Raw genomic sequence first — 21,349 nt, forward strand, 5'->3', positions numbered from 1 at the left:
CCATGTTGGGAACCACTGCTAAGTATGTCATATTTTTGTCACACAAAATGTGTCCCAGTGCCCAGTAACAATATAGCTGTATGTTATATGGTTAATAAACAGGTACTCCGTTATTTAAACAATGCTTACAGTCAAGTATATGTCTAAGTCCCTCAACAGTTTCTGTTGCTGCACATTTCTGCATTTGGTTGTTTTCTCATTTTGCAGCTTTTCTTTCTAAATGCTGCACGTGTTGTCAAATTGGTGAAGATGTTTTTTGAATTTGCTCATATTACATGCTACATGTTACACCTGGATGGATGGAAAACTGTATGCAGTTTGTCTCTGAATATAGAAAGGTCCAATACAACAAGAAAGCATTTTGGCAGGCTAATTATTGCAATGAGTAAGTACAGTATATTGATACAGCAGAAACAAATTTGCACAAAACATGAGCAGAAGTTTGAGTAGTTTACTAAAGTGCATCAATAAAACATAAGTATAGTGCTTTAAGAATCTTGCATTTTGTTGTATTCTGAAAACGTATTACTTTTAAACAGTTTGGGACATTTTTGATTCTATTTTTTCTTACAGCAAAGAAAGACCAGCCTACATAATGCATACACAGGCACCGCCAGACTGGGGACTCCTGCCAGAAGAAAGATGATCACGTAGATCCATGAAGGGTACGGTACTGATGCCAGAGATGGGAACTCCACCTGTAAACCACAAAAAAATATTATTTTAATAATATATTATAATTATTATAATAATATTATTAAAATATTAGTGCATGTAGTATGCAATGGCTGTTTAAACTTTGGTGAAGTATGGCTATCTATCTACTAACAAGTTGTATGCTTAAACCAACCCGTTCTCACTCCCAACTCTAAACTAAAATATGGACGGTTGGTCAGTGTCTCTCAGCGTCAGATACGACGCAATAAGCACCCCTCAGCGTGTGTATGGAACGCACCGGGCAGAGCTGCAGCTCCGCAGCGCTTTAAGATGACGTAGTATTAAGAGCAACAACGGTAGCAAGTAGTATTAAAGCCCGAAATTCCGCATGGGGAGGATGGGTCAAACATTACGTCTCACATAAAAGTGCATTTTATAACCCCACCCACGATCTTTTCCTAAACCCAACTGTCCCATTCTTGTCCCTCGTGTCACGTAAACGCACCTTTTATAAGCCCACCTACGATCTTTCCCTAAACCTAACTGCGTCAAAAGTGATGACAATAGTCCCGACCCAGCGCATTTAGATCTGACACTAAAGGAGACTTTTAGCGTCAATAACAATGCCCAAGACACCAAGGATGGGAGTGAGCATGTGTTGTCTTAAACACAGAGGAACAACATTAACCTAAAAATGTTTAGCCTGCCATATAATTTGTGTATTTTGCAATGAGTGAACATTAGAGATAAAGGCAACATAAAGAAGGGATGTTTAGGATGACATATTAGCTGATCACAGCGCTTCTGTCCTTACAGAGTTGGGATCCCAGACTAAGTAGGTGAGCTCTTCTTGGACTCGTGTCACCAGGTAGAAAACTAAAATAACCAGAACGATTAGAGGACTGATGAACCTCCATGTAACCTGCCAGAAGATGGAGGGCTTATGTCCGACCATGAACTCCAAGTCCTCATTGAACCTGCCACACAAGAGGGGTTTAATTAGTTTTGAAAAGTTTTGAAATATGTCATGAAGCCATCGCTGTTACACAGGACTTAAATAGGTCAACCATCTCCATAAAGCTCTGAATAATAAAGCTCAATAGCATAATAACATGATGATGCTAATGCTGTATGCTTATTCTATAGCAAGTATCAAGATGAATAAAGCAAACCCAGTCGGACATTGTGTTGCTAAAATAGTTTAAATAAGCACGAACCTGTCTATGCCGTAGATGTATACAACAGCTATCATCTCAAAGAAACCAATGGTCAGAAGTGGAACAGATCCAGCAAAGTTGTCGAAGAGAGTTACCCAATAAATCCCTGAATGCTGTGCAAACAGGATGGAGATGATGAAGGCGACAGCACATGTTACTCCTGAAACGCACGTCCACAAAAACGAGAGATTTGTCAAAATATAAACCTAAGACAAACGCCAAAGATGTTTCATTGGGAATGGAAAAACTGAGGAACTGATTGAATTGGATTTTAAACCCAAGTTACCAGTCCGTGCTTCATTGGGCCATTTTTTAGGGAATACATTCAGGTCTTTCAGTGGGACCACCACTCCTTCAATGTTGCCAAACAGGGTTGAGATACCCAAGCAGGAAAGCATGATGAAAAAGAGGACAGACCAGGCTGGAGAACCAGGCATCTGGGTGATGGCTTCTGTGAACACGATGAAGGCCAGACCTGTTCCCTCCACTCCCTGTACAAACACACATTAGTCATAATGCAGTTAGGAGCAAAATACAGTAACAACATGGAATCTGACAGATATTCATCAATACAGTCACCTCACTGAGAAGTGTCTGCAGGTCACACATTTTGATGTCCAATCCGAGAATAATATCAGGAGAGGAGCTGTTGAGATGATTAAAGGCTGCGTCGTAGTTGCTTGTAGAGATGCTGTCTTCAGGAAGGTGAAATGCATTTAATAATCTCATGATGTTACTAGGGAGAAAATATGTCAGGGATTAGGAACTCTGGATAATGAAAAGATGAATTTAGATTTTTTTTTTTTTAATCTATCTTAAAGTGCTCATATTATGCTCATGTTCAGGTTCATAATTGTATTTAGAGGTTATATCAGAATAGGGTTACATGGTTTACCATATTTTTGTTGTACTGCCCATTGCTGCAGCTCCTCTTTTCACCCTGTGTGTTGAGCTCTCTGTTTTAGCTACAGAGTGAGGCATCTCACTTCCATCTTTGTTGGGTGTCACACATGCGCAGTAGCTAGGTAAGGACTACTAGCCAGTCAGAAGCAGACTATGAGGGCGTGCCATGCTAGCAGCTAGGCGTGCATTATAACGTGTGATACAAAGTGACGCACTTCGTCACGGAAGTAAAGGCTGGACTACAATAGAGCTGTTTGGAGCAGTTTATGAACAGTGTTTTCTGTTGGAGATGGTAAGTCCCTTTGGGGTGGACTTTGGGCTTTTTCACTTTGTAAACTTGTAACGTGCACAATAAAAGATATATAACATAATAAAGGAAAGGCGAAAAGCCAAAAAGCATTATATGAGCACTTTAATACAACACTCCCATGCTCATACGTACACTATAATAGACAACTGATTGCTGGAATCATTCCTACTGCCCATACTCACTATAAAGTGTCCCGTTCCTAGTGTGACTCCAATGTAAAAGATCAAAAACTGCGGACCTTATTCCATGAAAAAATGCATTCCTAAGTGTAGCTAGAGCCACCCTGCTAGCATGGCTAAAACTTTGGTATACCAAACCTACTAAATACATTCCAGGAGGAATGATAACAGCAACCAATACTGTAACTCATTTAACTTGTATATGGGCATTTGAGGGTTTGACTCGATAAGAGTGTGATTATAATCAAACTGTATATAAGACCATGTATCCTCACTTGTGTTTCAGTTACTTTTAGGACTACTCTATTCCAAAACATTAAAACCCATGTACTGTGACTACTCACTCACTGATGCAGCTGTCATATTTCTCTGTGGCCCTGAAGCCGATGATGGTGTAGGTGACTGTGGCAGCATAGATTGAGGTGAGGCCAGTTACGACCGACAGGATCACAGCATCTTGCATGCAGTTGTTGCTTGGAAAAAGAAATAAGCAAAAACAACACATGTTGACCTTGGGTCTGAGATTGGCTACTACCTTTCTTTCAATAAAAAAAAGAGACTTGAACTGCAAATAATTGGTATGAATCTTAATTGGTGTGTTTCCAATCACCAGTTTTTATGCATATTTTTTTATTTAGTGGTATAATGGTTTCCTGACTGAAGAATTGGCTTCACCTCCTGCTTATTTAAGTGACCAACTCACATAACTGTAGTGGATGGAAAGAAGCATTCATTCTCTTTTTCTTTTGCCAACTTTCCAGAGATTTGGTTAAAATGTGCGATACATTTGGATGTAAACGTGACTAATGTCTCTTACTGAACAGGGTTGTAACTTGAGAAGGAGATGAGGCCTCCCCATCCCACACCAAAGGCATAAAAGACCTGGGCACCTGCATCCAGCCAAGTTGTTGGGTTCATCAACTCGTCCACCTGCAAAAGTACGGCATACATGGGGACTTGGCTTTGAGCTATGAGATACAACTTTTTTTTCTTATCAACATTTGAAACATACTTCTGGTGTAAAGAGGAACTTTAATCCGGTCAGGGCACCTTTAAGAGTCAGTCCTCGGATCAGGAAGATGGCCAGCACTATGTAAGGCAGGATGGCTGTGACATACACTGCCTGAGGTCATGACAAGAAAAAATAAAATCATTAATAATGGACATTAGATTGACATTTTGTTAAAAATGTGTCATAATTGACTATTTTGCTAAACCCCTCCCCCAAAATGGTGCAATCGCTAAGCAACTATAACTAGGCACAGAGGCCCGTCTGTCAAGCTTTGGATTTTCCTGCAAGTTAAAGGTCCCATATTGTAAAAAGTAAGATTTCCATGTCTTTATTGATTATAAAGCAGGTTGAGGTGCTATATAAGTATGATGAAAGTATCAAAATGCTCAATCCATGCAGATATGCACACAGCCCTTATTCAGAAACGGTGCCTTTAAACAAGCTGTCAGGACTTCCGTACGGTTGTGATGTTACAATATACTATATATATATATAGGGAGATAGTGTCACTACAGTGCTGTTACAGTCAATCCCCGGCTGCAATGACAGTGACACATGCACATGCTTAGAGCGCAGATGCAAAAGACCCGGAAACAATCAGAGCAGACTTTTCAAGATTTTTTTTTTTTTTTTTCGAGAGGGGGGCTTAAAGAGACAGTGTTGACAGCGCCATGTTGACAGATCCTTGAATTGCCGTCAGTGTTTAATTCTTCCACGCTTGCCTCGAAGTGCCTCTGATGTAGATATAGACACAGAGATGGCCTTGCTTGTCCATTTGGTCGTTATTGTAGCTGGTGCTCATCTTCTCTACCTTTTCCTCGTGTTAACTCTGATGTGTTAGCTACATTTGAAAACCTTGACCAGCCAGGTTAGCAGAGTCAGCAGAAGACTGGCGAGTTGATTTCCCTGTCCTGATGAGCAACTCGTAGCCACATGACATCACCATTCAACGTCAACCATAAAAAGCACAACCAATACTTAACACAAGATAGACACGAGCACAAATTTGCATACATTCAGCAGAACTGGTGGAGGGGCGAACAGAGTTCACACCTTCTAGAAACCCCCATGGCTTAAAAATATATAATACAAAAAGTAATAATTGACCAAGTTGATAGCTTGAGGTTTCTTGTCAACAGTCGTCACAGACGTCTCGTTTTCAACCGTGGTCTTTTGGGGAAAATGCATTTTGGGCCGTATCCAGTTCAATAATACATCCATGGTTATCACTGTAAATGTTCTTTGTGAGGACGGAAAGTTTGACAGGCATAGCAAGAGTAACTACAGGAGGCGGGGCTTAGCTAACGGTCAATTTACTGAAAGTTCAACAGACCTTGCCTGAAGTGCCGATCCCTCTTATGCAGCAGATTGCAATGACTGTCCAGGCAGTTAACAGACAGAGTACTATGGGCCATTGGATTCCTCCAGAGTCCGCTATAGAGGCCGAACTATTAAGAGTCACTCTGTAAAAATAGTAATCTACAGTGGAGCTCCGTTGACACTCTGGTACAAATCCTGAAGAGCAACAAATACACATAAAGGATACAATTTGGGTGCTTTGGTATGCATGTTAGCGGAAAATGTGTGTATAGTCAACCTACCTACCTGTCCCATTGTCATTGAGAGGACACTGGGTCCAAGGCAGCGGGTCTTGAAAGGAATTGAAGAGATACCACAAGATCCAGGCTATTAAGGTGTTGTAGTACAGTCCAATCAATAAGGACACCAGCATGGAGGCTACACCTGAGTAGGACAGAATCATTAAATGTGTAATATGTATAGAGTATCGCTTACTCTTTGTAAACACAACGCTCAAATTACAGAAAATACAGGGGGCAGGGTACAGACGACGCCACACACTTCTAGTGGGTCACAAGTGATGATTGAGAGGGATTACTTTTTTATTAGTCTATTCATTGGGTTTAAAATGTATATTGTACTAGGGCTGGGCGATATGGAGAAAATCAGATATCACGATGTTCTTGACCAAATACATCGATATCGGTATTGCGACGATATTGTAGGGTTGACAGTTGGTGCTTTCACAAAATATTTTTTACAATGAGATCAATAATCAATAATGGTTTAACAGATTTTTTCCAGCTATATACTGACTGTGTTTGCATGCATGCATGAAAATACTGTGATGTTAAAACAAATCTGCAATTGTTCAAATGATATTCACTCAAAAACTGATTTTCTGAGAAAATTTAGTTAGTATGCTTGGTATTATCAATTCAGACAACGTTATTGTATATCACAATGTCTTGATATATGATTTCATCACGATATGTTTCCACTGAATCACGATAAATTATCATATTGAATTGTGGCCCAGCCCTATATTGTACCTATCACACTCACAGGCTACAAATTCCCGCTTATGTGTGAATGTGGTGCCAGGGGGTCTTTTTTTTCTTTTTCTTTCTTTTTCAGAGCCTATTTTACATACCAATGCCAGTCAGATATGGGCTGATGGCCCTCCACACTCCCACGCTGCCTTTCCTGAGACGCTGGCCGATGGCAAACTCGAGCAGCAGGAGAGGCATTCCTTCCACCACAAGCAGGATCAGGTAGGGAATCAAAAAGGCACCTGAAAAATGTATGTTATAAGCGGTTGGTAGGTTGGGAATTTTTTAATTCTATGCATGAAAAATGTCAACATGACAATCAGGACATCATTGAAATGTGAAAATGGCACACATGAGGTAGGTCTTCTCATGTTCTTGGTTACAAAGTGAGCGTTGATGTTATTAATGTTGTCTGTTTCTGTATCAGAGGTGGTTTGCTGTGTAGCGCTCTCTTTAAGACAACACCAGTTTCCTTTGTGGTTTTGGTATAACAAAAACATGCAATTGTAGGCTACAGCAGACTTATGTCTAACATTGATGTTGTTTGGATCCACATATGGTCCATGACATGGACTATGGACAGTGGTTTTAACTGTATGCCCTTGAACCTTCTAGTTAACAAATCCCAGAAAATCATTAATATAATTTCATGCAAATTCCATGACACTATCTAGCCATAAATTAGTGATGTATTTAACTTAGCCTTAGGTAGGGACCAGTGACCTTATTGAACAAGGAAATGGTTTATTCATTTTAGATCAGATGCACCACAAACTTACACAAGATCCTTATAAATGCACTCCCGGGTACCTCACACTTTAATTTGTCCAACACTTATTCAACATCTTTTTGTCTTACCTCCTCCATGACTTTGACACAAGTAAGGGAATCGCCACACGTTACCGAGCCCAATGCAGAAGCCCACACAGGTTAAGATGTACTGGGCTTTGTTGTCCCACTTGGGCCTGTCATCGGCCTCCTGCGTCTCCATCCTGTCCAGGTCCTCATAGTTAGGGATCCGGAGATCCAGCCCTGGGTTAGGAAATACCAGTCGCATGCCAACATGTGTCCTGAAGCAGAGAAGTAATGTCCACTACGGTTGAACGCTTAGTGAGGAACTAGGTAGAAACGTGTTATCCAAATATGGGGGACTCAGCAATGTTGAAACAAGTTTATGATCTTTTACTTTTTATTGTCTATTGTTGGTCATACATTAGCCAAGGAATGCATACTTTGTACTGTTGTCTCCTGTACAGTTTGAATAACCAGTCAGTCATTCAAATAATACGTATGTGTCAAATATACAAAATTTCATGCCAGTCTGCAAAAAAGTAGACAACACAAAAAAGTAATTATTAAGCTTGATCACATGGTGGATGGCCTCCTTTGTCTAACAGGTGAGAAAGGATCATGCCCAATTGCTTTGGTAATTTGTTATTCAAGTATTTTATTTTATTTTATTCAAAAATCATTTTCAGGGTTAAGACAGGACATTATTACACCAGAGATTGTATTGGTTCTTTTAACAAATCCAAATGTGTGCCTCTTTGCAACTGTTGCCAGGCCAAATCCTGAAAAGCCCTTGTGACCTCATGATATTCCGCATGATTTATTTTCATAGCATACATTTCTGCGAATAGTAACCACTTCATTTTGCTCTTAAATCTGAACTGGAGAGAGGATTTTTAACAGATCATAAACTGACCATTTATGGCAGTGTAAGTGCAGTGCTGTAATATACCCACGCATAAAACACTTTACGATTGTGTAGGCCACACAATACGCCAAATATCTCAAATAACACAAAATGGTGTAAAAGGGACTTGATGCCATGCATTTATTCAAAAAGACATGCTTACAAAGTCTTAACAAGAATTAAGCTTGTGTTGTTATTTACAAAATATTAAAAATAAACATTATTTTTGTTTACTTGGACACATGCACTTTTGTCAACTTACAATACTACTGTAAAAGAATAGTAACACCTTTTTTGGAAACAGAGTTACACAAGTTTGATACCACTCTCATATATTTGTGCAAAATATGTAGTTACAGCCAACAGCCAGTTAGCTTCGCTAAAATCCTCTTTCTGAATCTCTGTAACCAGGGCAGTGATGACATTGAGTGACATACCTGTCAGTCTCTTCCGTGAATACGGGGTTAAATACTTCTCCACTATGTCTTGTGAAACTCTTTTTAGTTTTATTATTTATCATGTCATTTCAAGCATGTGCAAACGTAGCGTAAGCGTTAGAGTAGGGTGTGCACGAAAATACGGGACAAATCACGTCCCCGTATTGCTTCAGTAAGGGTCATTGCTTTTGTTTTTAAACAGGACGATCCTGTATACGGGACGGTTGGCAACCCTTACAACACACACACACACACACACACACGTCAAACACGGCACAGCAAGAAACTCCTATCACAATAGTACAGCAAGCAAAGCAAACAACAATTACTCTCGAAATGACATTATTTTACAGAAAATACTTTTCACAGATAAAAGTCAGTAGTTACTAATCTTCTGTCATTGTACAAGGCATGAGGAAGAAAAAAAAAGCCATATTAAGTCCATATTTTTATTTCATATCCATATTTTATTAAATACTTTGTTATTAAATATAAGTTAAAGCTATCTAAAACTTCATTTTGTCATTCATTTGTATTTTGGCAGAGATAGTGTCCACTGTGTTGTCACTGTAGTCTTTCTGCTTGCAGCATTTCCTCTGGATGAATTTGAAGAGGGCGACCACTGGGATGGCTAAACTGGGAACTCCAGCCAGGATGAAGATGATGACATAGATCCAGGAAGGAAACGGACGTGGTTCCAGGGTGGGGAAGTTCGCCTACGGCCAGAGTCAAGAAACATGTTAAAATATACAGCAAGGTGCGACATACAAGCGGTCTGAAATGGAAAAGGTGGATTCCTACCACCATCAATAATACATCTAAAAAGGTCTTTAAGCTTGCACACTTACCGCCTCCTCGTCCCACACCAAATAAGTGAGATTCTTGGTGATTTGGGTTACAAAGTAGAAAACCAAGATGATGACCATAATGAGTGGACTGACAAACCTCCATGTCACCTGCCAGAAAATATTGGGCTTGTGGCCGATCATAAACTCAATGTCCTTGTTAAACCTGTTTGGAAGCAATAAGAGGGAGACATAATGTCAGCTGAGTGTGTATCAAAGCAGCCATAAAAGACAGCCTTGTACTTGTATTAGATACAGTAAATAAAGCAGCCTGTGTGGCTTGCATTACTGGACTTTAAAGGACATAAAAATCCACTCTGTTACTTTAGTAACCTCGAGTAAAACATTACATAAATGGGAGGAAAAATATATATATATATATATATATATATATATATATATATATATATATATATATATATATATATATATACACACACACACACAGTACAGGCCAAAAGTTTGGACACACCTTCTCATTCAATGCGTTTTTTTAATTTATTTTAATGACTATTTACATTGTAGATTCTCACTGAAGGCATCAAAACTATGAATGAACACATATGGAATTACGTACTTAACAAAAAAGTGTGAAATAACTGAAAACATGTCTTATATTTTAGATTCTTCAAAGTAGCCACCCTTTGCTTTTTTATTAATAAAGGGAAAAAAATTCCACTAATTAACCCTGACAAAGCACACCTGTGAAGTGAAAACCATTTCAGGTGACTACCTCATGAAGCTCATTGAGAGAACACCAAGGGTTTGCAGCACTATCAAAAAAGCAAAGGGTGGCTACTTTGAAGAATCTAAATTATAAGATATGTTTTCAGTTATTTCACTTTTTGTTAAGTAATAATTCACAATGTAACATAGTCATGAAAATAAAGGAAACCATTGAATGAGAAGGTTTTATATCTATATATATATATATATATATATATATATATACATACATACATACACACACACACACACACTTACCGGTCAAAAGTTTGTGGTCACTTAGAAATTTCCATTCCACTCGATTACAGACAAAATACCAGCTGAGATCAGTTGTGTTTTTAACCAGGGCAGCAGTTTTCAGATTACATTATGTGCTTACATAATTACAAAAGGGTTGTCGACTGTTGTAGAAAGAAGTGGCTGATCTTTAATGCAATATCTACATTGCCCATTATCAGAAACCATTCATCCAATGTTCCAAAGGCACATTCCATTTACTAATCTGATATCATTTTAAAAGGCTAACTGAGAAAACATTGGAGAACCCTTTTGCAATTATTTAAGCATATAATGTAATCTGAAAACTGCTGCCCTGATTAAAAAAAACAATGCAACTGATCTCAGCTGGTATTCTGTCTGTAATGGGGTAGAATGGAAATTTCTAAGACCCTAAAACTTTTGACCGGTATGTTGTGTATATGTGTGTGTGTGTGTATATATATATATATATATATATATATATATATATATATATATATATATATACAAACACACACACACACACACACATATACACTATGTGTATATATATATATATATATATATATATATATATATATATATATATATATATATACACATATATATAGTGCAATAGTGCAGAATAATTTGTATATTTGAAACCTTAACATCCTTGTCACCACACGATTCGTATCAGAAACCCAAAGTGTTCAATTGATGTGCATGACCTGAACAAATCGTGTTTCCGGTATGGATTGGGTAGTGACAATTTTGATGTTTAGCAGATATAATGTTTACCATGTCAGGTTATGATGTTAGTGTGTTAACATTTGCTAATTAGCACTAAACACAGAGCCAGTAGCGTGGCTAGAAAGCCATTACCTTGGGTACTCTGTACCCATAGTCCCTTCTTGGATAGACTTACCTGTCTATGCCATAGACGTATATAACAGCGATCATTTCACAAAATCCGATGACCAGAAGGGGGATAGAGCCAGCAAAGTTGTCAAAAAGAGCTAGCCAGTAGTTTCCAGAGCGCAGGGTAAAGATCAGCCCAAGAGCGAAAGAGATTACGCAAGTCAGACCTGAAAAAACAATACAAAAAAGTGGTTACATCAAATGTTTTTATCCTGACATTTTATACTGAATAGGAACTTCAGGAAATTACCACAGAACACTTCTTTGGGCCAAGTTTGAGGCAGCAATTTGAGGTCCTGCAAAGGAACCACCACTCCCTCTATGCTCCCAAACATAGTCGAGAGGCCGAGGCAGAAGAGCATGATGAAGAAGAGGACAGCCCACATAGGAGAAACAGGCATTTTGATGATGGCCTCTGTGAACACGATGAAGGCTAGTCCTGTTCCCTCCACGCCCTGAAGTAGTACACCAAATATTTCAACCATAGGCTCTAAATGCCTAAATGCTAAATCATTTCAGTAAGATTGAAAACAGCTAAATTCTGTTTCAAATTGTCCAACAATACTGACCTGACTGAGGTAAGCTTGCATGTCACAGGTCTGTAGTTGTAATCCTTGAATGATATCTGGAGTTGTCTGGTTGAGGTGGATCAGAACATCATTATAGTTGCTTTCTGTGATGCTGTTTTCAGGATAGTTGTAGGCATTTATCAGCTTCAAGATGTTGCTAAAATGAAAGCACAGCGAGATGATTCAGTTTTAGTAAGTGCATCCTAATTGCTTTAAAGCCTTTTTTGTGCCATTTGAAACTCACTCTGCTGTGCAGTCGTCATATTTTTGCGTGGCCCTGAAGCCGATGATGGAGTAGATAACCGTGGCAGAGTACACTGAGGTGCAGCCATTGATGATGGAGATGAGAACGGCATCCTGCTCACAGTTGTTGCTAACAGACAATGAAGATCATGTGAGGAGAAATGTTCAAAAGAAGGCTCATTGTGTTACTGGGCAGTTTAGGCAGTTACTCACTGAATAGAGTTGTAACTGGAGAATGAGATGAGCCCTCCAAAGGCTACAGAGAAGGAGTAGAAAACTTGAGCACCTGCGTCCAACCAGGTCGCTGGATTCATTAATTCGTTTACCTTTAAGACAATAGAAAGAAGCCCATATTAACAATGGAATTAAGCCAGGATTCCTATGCTAATTGTTTCCTGTTGTGATATTTTTTGTTGTATAGAGCTGACAGTAAACACTTCTACTGTCCTGGCCATTGTTAATTATTAATGTGTGATAGTACTGTACACCATGATCAAAGTTTTATCTCAAGTCTGATCTTCCAGATTGATTAGTTGTGTGAGGTTATTACAACTAACTGGATGATAAATTGAGTTTTTTTAAAAGTATTTTAAACCAAGTCCAAATCACACCCCCAAGACTTGCTGATCTTTCAATACAGAAATTACAATAGCCAAAATCACACCAACTAGCTTACTAATATTTAAAAAATGCTCAGCATTTAACATCCACTTGCATGTAATGAATCACATAATATGTGGCCAATAGTAGGCTACAGCTAAACTGCTGGTTGTAGTCTTATATTTAGCAGACAGAGTTGTATCTTCTTATCGAACACTCGGCAAGAGAATGAGAGCATTTTCCAAAATTGTATTAATTATACTGACAAGTGTTGGTTGGTGTGTTACAACAGTGCTTACATCTGGTGTGAAGAGGAACTTGATTCCCTCTACCGATCCCTTCAGAGTCAGTCCTCTGATAAGGAAGATTGTGAGGACCAAGTATGGCAGAGTGGACGTGATGTACACAGCCTGAGCAAAGGAAAAAATTACAACATGATCCAAAGACATATCTGTATATTAGAATGACCATATATGCACGCAAGCAGGCATCACTCTTGCATCAGATTATTCCGATGTTATGTGACTTTCAGACCTTTCCAGTGGTCTCGATGCCCCGGATGCAGCAGACATACAGTATAGTCCAGGCAGACACCAGGGCTAGCACCATCCACCACTGTAGACCTCCAGCCTCGTCAATAGCTGTTGAAGTGTTCAAAGTTTCTCTGTACCAAAAGTAGTCAACGCTGCTGCTCCGAGCACACTCCTCCACCACACCTGCAAAGTGCAGATTAGCAGATGGCAAAGGGCAACTTTACCAACCTTCAAAATACTGTAAATGTTACCACGGAGTAGACTTTACAGCCGATGTGGTTTTTTTTGTATTCTTTGTGACTGATTTCTTCATGTTTGTAGGCATACTTTACCTGTCCTGTTAGCATTGAGAGGACATTGGCTCCAAGGCAGAGGATCTTGAAAAGAGTTGTAGAGATACCACATGATCCAGGCCATGATGGTGTTGTAGTACACACCCACAAAAAATGAGACAAGCAAGGACGCGATGCCTGTAACAAAATGAAACAATTAGTCTGGTGGTAGTGCTTTTTTAAAGTCTATAGCCATGCTAACGACTCTGTGAGGCTGTACAGCTGTTACTTCGGGCTAAACGCTAACGTTGACATGTTAACATGCTCACAGTGGCAACGCAAACATGCTGATGTTAAGCAGTGATAATGTTTACCATGTTCAATCATCTTAGTTTAGCGTGTTAGCATGCAAAACATCGCTAGTTAGCACTCAACACAAAGTACAGCTGAGGCTGATGGGGGAAAAAAAACTGGTTTTGCAGGTATTTGGTGATATTTCGATCTGATGATGGCACTAGATGAAAACTGATCACACTTCATCCTGTTGAGTACACGTGCGTCTGTACTAAAGTTCATGGAAATCCATCTAATAAAAACTACAAAAGTGAACCTCATGGTGGTGATGGCTGTAGAGGAAAAGTATGAGGATCACCATAGTCAGTCCTATGGGGACAATGAATAACTGTAAAGGAAGTCATGTTCATTTATTAAAAATTGTTTTTAGATATTTCAGTTGGCACCAAGGTGGACCAACTGACCTACAGACCGACATTTCTGTCATCCCCCGGGCAACACAACCTAATGTGCATGCTTTTTATTTTTTGACCCACCGACTCCAGTTAAGCATGGATTGATTGATCTCCACACTCCCACACTGCCCTTCCTCAGACGCTGACCGATGGCAAACTCCAGGTGCAGCAGTGGGATTCCCTCCAGGACCAGCAGGATCAGGAATGGGATCATAAACGCTCCTAGAAGTACAACATTCACATTGTCATAAGGAGTTAACAATGCGTCCCTTTTAAAGATGGTAAGTAAATATTCAGCAGTCGACCTTATTCTCAAAACTGCACCCATAAAGACAGCCATTAACTGGAAAAAGCATGATACACGTTTTATTACCTGCAGTACTCTATAAACCATGAGTTTATAGAGTTTTAGAAAGCAGTTTCAGTATGTACCAAATTGCCAGTTGATCTTAATAAACACATTTAAGTTTGTAATATTTTCTAGGGATTCATTGGTTGATTTTTGACTTTTAAGATCTGTCTAAGAAAAACAGGCATTTCTATTCTTTTTTATCTGCCCTATTTGCACAGGACTAGTATTACCTGGGGACCTCTTTTAATTTGTAATCATTTCAGAAGTCGTCATCTTAATCCCGTACGAATCTGCCATGGCGGTTATTTGTCACGTTAAAATTCCACTGCCTATTTTGCCAAACACAGAGGTTGTGTGATATTAATAATCTCGTGTGAATTGAATCCTGAACGAATGTGTCTTACGAAACACAGACGTAGGGGAGAAATTCCTGGGCCCAGTTTTTCAAAAAATGTAATCTGGATCAAATTGATCCGGATTTGGAAATCCCATGTTTTGCTATCCAGGATCACCTGATCCATCTTACTTTTATGCCAGTTTTTTAAAGGAACATTGGATTGGATCACTGTGATGCAAATACCAAATTTCAGGATTACCAAATCCTGTTTGCCAGAGCCTTAAATGGAACCAACAGTGTAGCCTACTGGTTTAGCAAAGAACAACAGGTGCCGACCTGTTGTAGGCAAAACCGGTGGCCACAAATAGCCATTGTTTGTTTTAATTTTAAGAAACAGAAACACTGTAATAAACAGAAACATTTTACATTCCTTATTTTGTTATAATGTTAAATACCATTTACCATTTTGTTTACCATATCTCAGATGTGACATGCTTCAAATATGCTTCAAATATGAAGAAATGTATATATCATCAGTAAACATTGTTTTTATGATTTAATTTGGTTTGAAAAATCTCAACTGAATCCACCCTTCTGATGGGATCAGGATAATCCTGTTTCTTTTTGGGTCAAATAGATCCCAAACCGAGTTCAAAGTTTTGAAAAACCCAAAGGGCAAGTTTGAACCAGATCAAATGTAAGATCGGATTACATGCTGTGATTTTAGCTCAGAGTCCTTCTTTTGCTTTTGAAAAACCCATTTCCAAGATTTGATACAATCCATGATCCAAAATCTCTCTGGATTACTTTTGAAAAACTGTGCCTTGGTAATAGTTCTGTGCGAATAGGGCTATGAGCAAAATTCAGACAGTCTGACTGTGTGTAGTGCTACAACTACTGAATCTGCAAACATCTAAAAATGTTTTGATCATAGATGAGATTTCCAACATTTTTGTGAATTATATATTAAAATATTCTGTTTCAATGAATAAATCCTTTCAAATGTGTCCGTTAATGTGTTACAATCCACTATAATTTTGGATGTTACGTACTTGGTTTAATTTTATGTCTAAAGCAGACTGACTGAGTTTTGGAAAAGCCCACCCAAGTTACTGATAACAGTTAAAGACAAATTTAAATCCTTTTAATAATTCATACGCACTTCTAATTTTCTGCCATCTCAAACAGAGAACACCCAGTCTCATCCCAGCCTACCTCCTCCATGGCTTTGACACAGGTAAGGGAACCTCCAGACGTTGCCAAGTCCCACGCAGAAGCCCACACAGGTGAGCAGATACTGGGCTTTGTTGTCCCATTTGGGCCGGTCACCTGCCTCCTCCTTCTCCATCCTCTCCAGGTCCTCATGAGAGGGGATCCGGTTATCCAGTCCTGGGTTTGGCAACTTCAGCTTCATAGCGGCTTCTTGTAAATTTCACTGGTCTCAGAAATTGTCAATATAGCTGTTGAGTCTTCCTTCTCATTCAGTCTCCTCTGTGTAAGCTGTTACTGATTATCCATGGATCCTATCTCTCTCTGAGTACTTTACCCCAACTGTATGTTCTGAAGAAGGGCTCTGAAGTATAATGCAACCTATGGCACCTGCCCCACACTTATAATTGGCTCATTACAGCCTGTCGTATCATGTAATGTCAGCAAGGTTAAGTGGAAAGGGGTGGATCCTCCTAGATAATGATTAATACATCACATAACGTGCCTCCCCCAACACGTTTCCCTGAAAGATGAGTACGGTATTGTCACTTTGTGAGTGACATGGAGCATTGTATTATTGGCTGTTTACTAACTACAGTATATCACTCCTCTTAAGACCACAAGGTTTTCTTGATGGTTAACAAACATATCCAAGGAGATGTTTTGTCTCACTTTGTTTGACATTGAAATAAATAATGAAACACTGTGCAGTCAGAGGCATCACGTTTCCCATCATACCATAGCTTATCTGAACTATCAGGCCACGCCATTTCAAGTCCTTGAGAAATCAGATCCATGTTTTATTGCATCAGGATTTACAAGCATATAATTTCAGTCAGTACACCTATGCTGATAGTGGCAATCCATAGCAATCATATCAAGAGTTATTTTAAGGATGTCCATTAAGATATCATATGTGTATCCTCCAAATTACATCTACATTTGCCCGTAACCAAATTTCTGTTTATATACTTGTTCCATTCCATTAGAAATACGCGCCTATATCCTTGAGGTGTCGCAGGCGCCTGGAGCCAATCCCAGCTGACATTGGGTGAGAAGCGGGTGCATCTTGGACAGACACATTCACCTTCACGTTCACATCCAGTGGCAATTTAGAGTTGACAGCTGACCTAACCTGCCATCTTTGGACTTAAACCATTTATTCAGTTTTCCCATAAAAAATACAATAATCCTCATTGCTCAATCCTCCTTGAGTCACTATACTTCAACACAGTATCAACACAATAAATATCTCAGCACACACAAAATACAGTATGTTCATTTCAAAAGTGAACCCACTTCAACAAACCAAATTTTAACAAAGTAAAGTAGCCACATCATCAAACAAATCCAAATCCTCTTGTTTTGAAATAATTACACCAAATTTTAAGGTACCTATCCCTCATGCCCTAAAACAGTATGGCATGTGTCTCATTTTGATATGAGTTTACATCCGTCAAGCAACAGTGTAATTTTCTTGTCAATCTAGTGAGTGTCGTACATGTTGACTTTGGCACATACAGTGTTGAGCTCAAGTTTATTGATGGATTTCTTTTTGCAGCAGCATCTATGGAACCATATGTACAAAGTAAAATCCTGGGCTCAAAAGGCTGGGAAGTCCAGCCAGAAGGAAGATAATAATGTAGACCCAGCTGGGATAGGGTAATGTCTCCAACACCCGGAAGTTGTTTATCTTGTAAACAAGACAAGAAAAAGATTTCAATATATATATATATATATATATATATATATATATATATATATATATGATAATTTGAAGGATTGAAGTTAACAACAGTTGGTAAACATACCAAGCTTGGATTCCAGGTGTTGTATATCAGTTTGGTGCTGAATTTGGTGACAAAGTAAAACACAACGATGACCAACACAATCAAAGTATGTACTGGCTCCATGGCAGCGGGCTCTGGAAATGAGTTGAAGAAGTACCACATCACCCAGGCCATGATGGTGTTGTAGTATGCCCACTAAGAATGAGACGTTCATGGACGCAATACCTGTAACGGAAGGGGAAATGCAACAGTGTTGTACAGACTTTAACACTGTAGGTATTAATGGACTTCCATAGTAGTGCTAAGCGTACATGAGGATTACTAACCATAACCATAATGATGACAGCTGGATAAGACAAGTGCATCCAACATTTTGACTCAAGATCAGGAAAACAGATTCCAAGCATGAATTTCATAGCAGACTAATATTCATTCTTCCGTTCACCAACTCCAGTCAAGTATGGGTTAGTTGCAGCCCAAAACCCCCACACAGCCCTTTCTAGGCCATTGGCCGATTGCAAAATCCAGGTGCAACAGTGGGATCCCCTCCAGGAGGAGCAGGATAAGAAAAGGGATCATAAAAGCACCTGGGGGACAAAGGTACATAAGCTTGGACAACTGGACGGATAGAAGAGCTGTGCACGTTAGCACCTTGTTTACTGCAACCATGTGTGATCGTTGCAACGTTAGATATTCTTAACAACACGTCAACACATGAAATTGGTCTATAATTTCTGCCTCACAGCATGAAATAAGAACATCACGGCTGATAAAGTAGGCTCAGGGCTGAAATTTCAGTTGCTGTCAGGATTTCCTTTTAGATAGCAGACATCTAAAACAGCTGAAGTGAAAAATCTTAATCACGCATCAAATTATGATCGTTATGAATAATATATATATTTAATATTCTTGAGGTAGAGTTTTTGACATATTGTGTCCTAGGGGCTATTAAATTCCACTACAGATTGTTACTTGTGTCTCTGAGGCTCTCAGTGGTAATACAAGTTAAATGTCAACCGATCAAGAGTAATATGTAGACTCTCCTGGCTTGACTTCAGTGTCACAGAGATAGCTGGGAAAACGGATATCCACCTCTGAAAGGTTTTCCGCTTATCTCAGCATTTCCTTGAGGGTTTACAGTAAGTTCAAGATAAAAAGAAACGTCCTCCACAGGATGAATTGCATTCACTTTGGTAATCCCATAACTTTTTTTTTATCTTCCACCATCATCAGGTCAACATTTAAATGTGTTAACATTTCCATCAGCCTCATCTGTACTTTGTGTTGAGTGCTAATTAGCAAATGTTTAGTATTCTAACATTATACCTACTAAGCATCAGCATGTTAAGCATTGACATTTTGAGCATGTTAGCATGCTGACGTTAGCTTACAGTACAAAGTACAGCTGTCCTTAACTATCCTCACAGAGTTGGGAGCATGGCTATGGATTCTTTGTCTTGTTTTAATTAGTTGATATTAGGATGTTCAAAACCGATTTAGTTTTACGAAAATGTTTCGGAAATGTTGCAGATGATTTATTTGATGTACTTATAGTAACATATTACAATGTTATCCCCATATGTAACGTTGCTATACTGGTTTCATATACTGGTTTCTTTTAACAGTTGGTAAAGGAAGCAGAATCCATTCTGTCTGACAGCACCCACCCTCTCCACCTAGAGTTTCAGACCCTGCCTTCTGGTTCCCCCTAGTCAAAACCAACATATATAAATACTCCGTCATACCCTCAGCCATCTCACTGTTAAACTCAAATAGGATAAGGTAATATCAGCTTGACCACCAACAGCACTTGGTAAATATCACTCTTATAAATGAAGTTTCTTTTTAATTTTTGCAATTTATTGTTGTATTTGTATTGCTCTTGTGTAGGTGGTAAGTTAGTGTTTTCTAACTTGAGCCATGCTGGTTTGTCCGATAAGTGATGGTGATATGTGAGCACCTCTCAGACAATACCTCAGCCATAGTCAGGTTTATGTTCATATCTAATAACCCCCCTCAGCCAAGGGTTCAAAGCCTCAAAGCCGGGTTCTCCAATATTCATTGCTTCTTCTCTCCACTCACATTGGTATTTTTAAACTTCTAAGCTCATAAATGACCATGTACACATCAGTGGTTCTTTGCTGTAAAATGCTAGCTTTATACAGCATTCATTCACCTCTACGAGTTAATATTTAACCTGAATCACTTTAAGTGCAGATATAATGATCATAATGATGCATTGTGGTTTTATTTTATTGGTGCCACTTTGGATAATGGAGTATGTTTGCTCAATACGTATTTCTTTAGTTTTTATATCCTTCAACTCACACCAGAATCCGGTGTCTTTAACAAAAACTACATACATCTAACTCAAGACGTGTGAATTATGAACACAAATGATGCTAACAAAACTTCTTGCATGTTATTGATATTTTAGGGCTGACCAATTAACACTTATACATACAAACCGTTATAATGTGTGTATTCAACAGCCTAAATGTTCAGAATCAAAGCATTTAATTTAATGCTGAATAAGATTATTCAATTATGATTATATTTCCATATAGAATTCTTATTTAAAGAAACTTGCATTATAATGCTTTTTTTCTTCCATTAATTTCACACAGCCTACCTCCTCCTGAGGTGTGGCAGATAAGGGACCCTCCAAACATTGCCAAGTCCCTACAGAAGCCCACGCAGGTGAGCAGATACTGGGCTTTGTTGTCCCATTTGGGTCCTCATGAGAGGGGATCCAATCTTCAAGCAAGTCCAGGGTTTGGAAGAACCAATTTAGTGGATTTGTATCCAACCTGAGGGTAAATGTGCATCAGGAACTGTTAATAAGCAACACATTGTCTGTGAGATTACAGACAAGAGAACAGGAGTCGACTAGAATAATTTTCTCTCACATAGAGCTGGGCTCTATATTATATTATATCGATATTGTGATACGAGAATAGATATCGTCTTAGATTTAGGATATCGTAATATGGCATAAGTGTTGTCTTTTCCTGGTTTTAAAGGCTGCATTACAGTAAAGTGATGTCATTTTCTGAACTTACCAGACTGTTCTAGCTGTTGTATTATTTGCCTTTACCCACTTAGTCATTATATCCACATTACTGAGGATTATTTATCAAAAATCTCATGGTGTAAATATTTTGTGAAAGCACCATTAGTCAACACTACAATATTGTTGCGGTA

The 21,349-nt window shown here is 38.8% G+C and overlaps 2 protein-coding genes across 2 annotated transcripts; both read right to left on the bottom strand.

Moving 5' to 3' along the window:
- Positions 1-437: 437 nt before the first annotated feature.
- Positions 438-7,759, bottom strand: LOC120571859 (sodium-dependent neutral amino acid transporter B(0)AT1-like). The gene is made up of 12 exons (XM_039820961.1): positions 7,488-7,759; positions 6,731-6,871; positions 5,884-6,021; positions 5,612-5,793; positions 4,279-4,389; positions 4,084-4,196; positions 3,611-3,739; positions 2,454-2,610; positions 2,161-2,365; positions 1,875-2,034; positions 1,472-1,634; positions 438-698 (listed from the first exon to the last, which is right to left on the bottom strand). Exons 1-12 carry the CDS (start codon positions 7,684-7,686, stop codon positions 558-560), a joined length of 1,839 nt encoding a protein of 612 aa, XP_039676895.1. The 5' UTR covers positions 7,687-7,759; the 3' UTR covers positions 438-557.
- A 105-nt stretch (positions 7,760-7,864) lies between these two features.
- Positions 7,865-16,754, bottom strand: LOC120571860 (sodium-dependent neutral amino acid transporter B(0)AT1-like). Its single transcript, XM_039820962.1, has 12 exons — positions 16,362-16,754; positions 14,539-14,679; positions 13,769-13,906; positions 13,438-13,619; positions 13,203-13,313; positions 12,517-12,629; positions 12,305-12,433; positions 12,061-12,217; positions 11,742-11,946; positions 11,499-11,658; positions 9,611-9,773; positions 7,865-9,478 (listed from the first exon to the last, which is right to left on the bottom strand). Exons 1-12 carry the CDS (start codon positions 16,558-16,560, stop codon positions 9,269-9,271), a joined length of 1,908 nt encoding a protein of 635 aa, XP_039676896.1. The 5' UTR covers positions 16,561-16,754; the 3' UTR covers positions 7,865-9,268.
- Between the last annotated feature and the right edge of the window lie 4,595 nt (positions 16,755-21,349).

This window comes from Perca fluviatilis, chromosome 13, assembly GCF_010015445.1.
Source record: "Perca fluviatilis chromosome 13, GENO_Pfluv_1.0, whole genome shotgun sequence".
Lineage (NCBI taxonomy): Eukaryota > Metazoa > Chordata > Actinopteri > Perciformes > Percidae > Perca > Perca fluviatilis.

Excerpts from the sequence above, each read along its gene's own strand:
- LOC120571859 (XM_039820961.1), bottom strand. The coding sequence starts at position 7,686 with ATGCGACTGGTATTTCCTAACCCAGGGCTGGATCTCCGGATCCCTAAC. Across the intron at positions 2,611-3,610 it reads TATGACAGCTGCATCAGTGA|TAACATCATGAGATTATTAA; the intron begins GTGAGTAGTCAC and ends TTTTCTCCCTAG. Across the intron at positions 2,035-2,160 it reads GCCCAATGAAGCACGGACTG|GAGTAACATGTGCTGTCGCC; the intron begins GTAACTTGGGTT and ends CGTGCGTTTCAG.
- LOC120571860 (XM_039820962.1), bottom strand. The coding sequence starts at position 16,560 with ATGAAGCTGAAGTTGCCAAACCCAGGACTGGATAACCGGATCCCCTCT. Across the intron at positions 14,680-16,361 it reads GTGTCAAAGCCATGGAGGAG|GAGCGTTTATGATCCCATTC; the intron begins GTAGGCTGGGAT and ends TTGTACTTCTAG. Across the intron at positions 12,434-12,516 it reads TCCAGTTACAACTCTATTCA|CAACAACTGTGAGCAGGATG; the intron begins GTGAGTAACTGC and ends ATTGTCTGTTAG.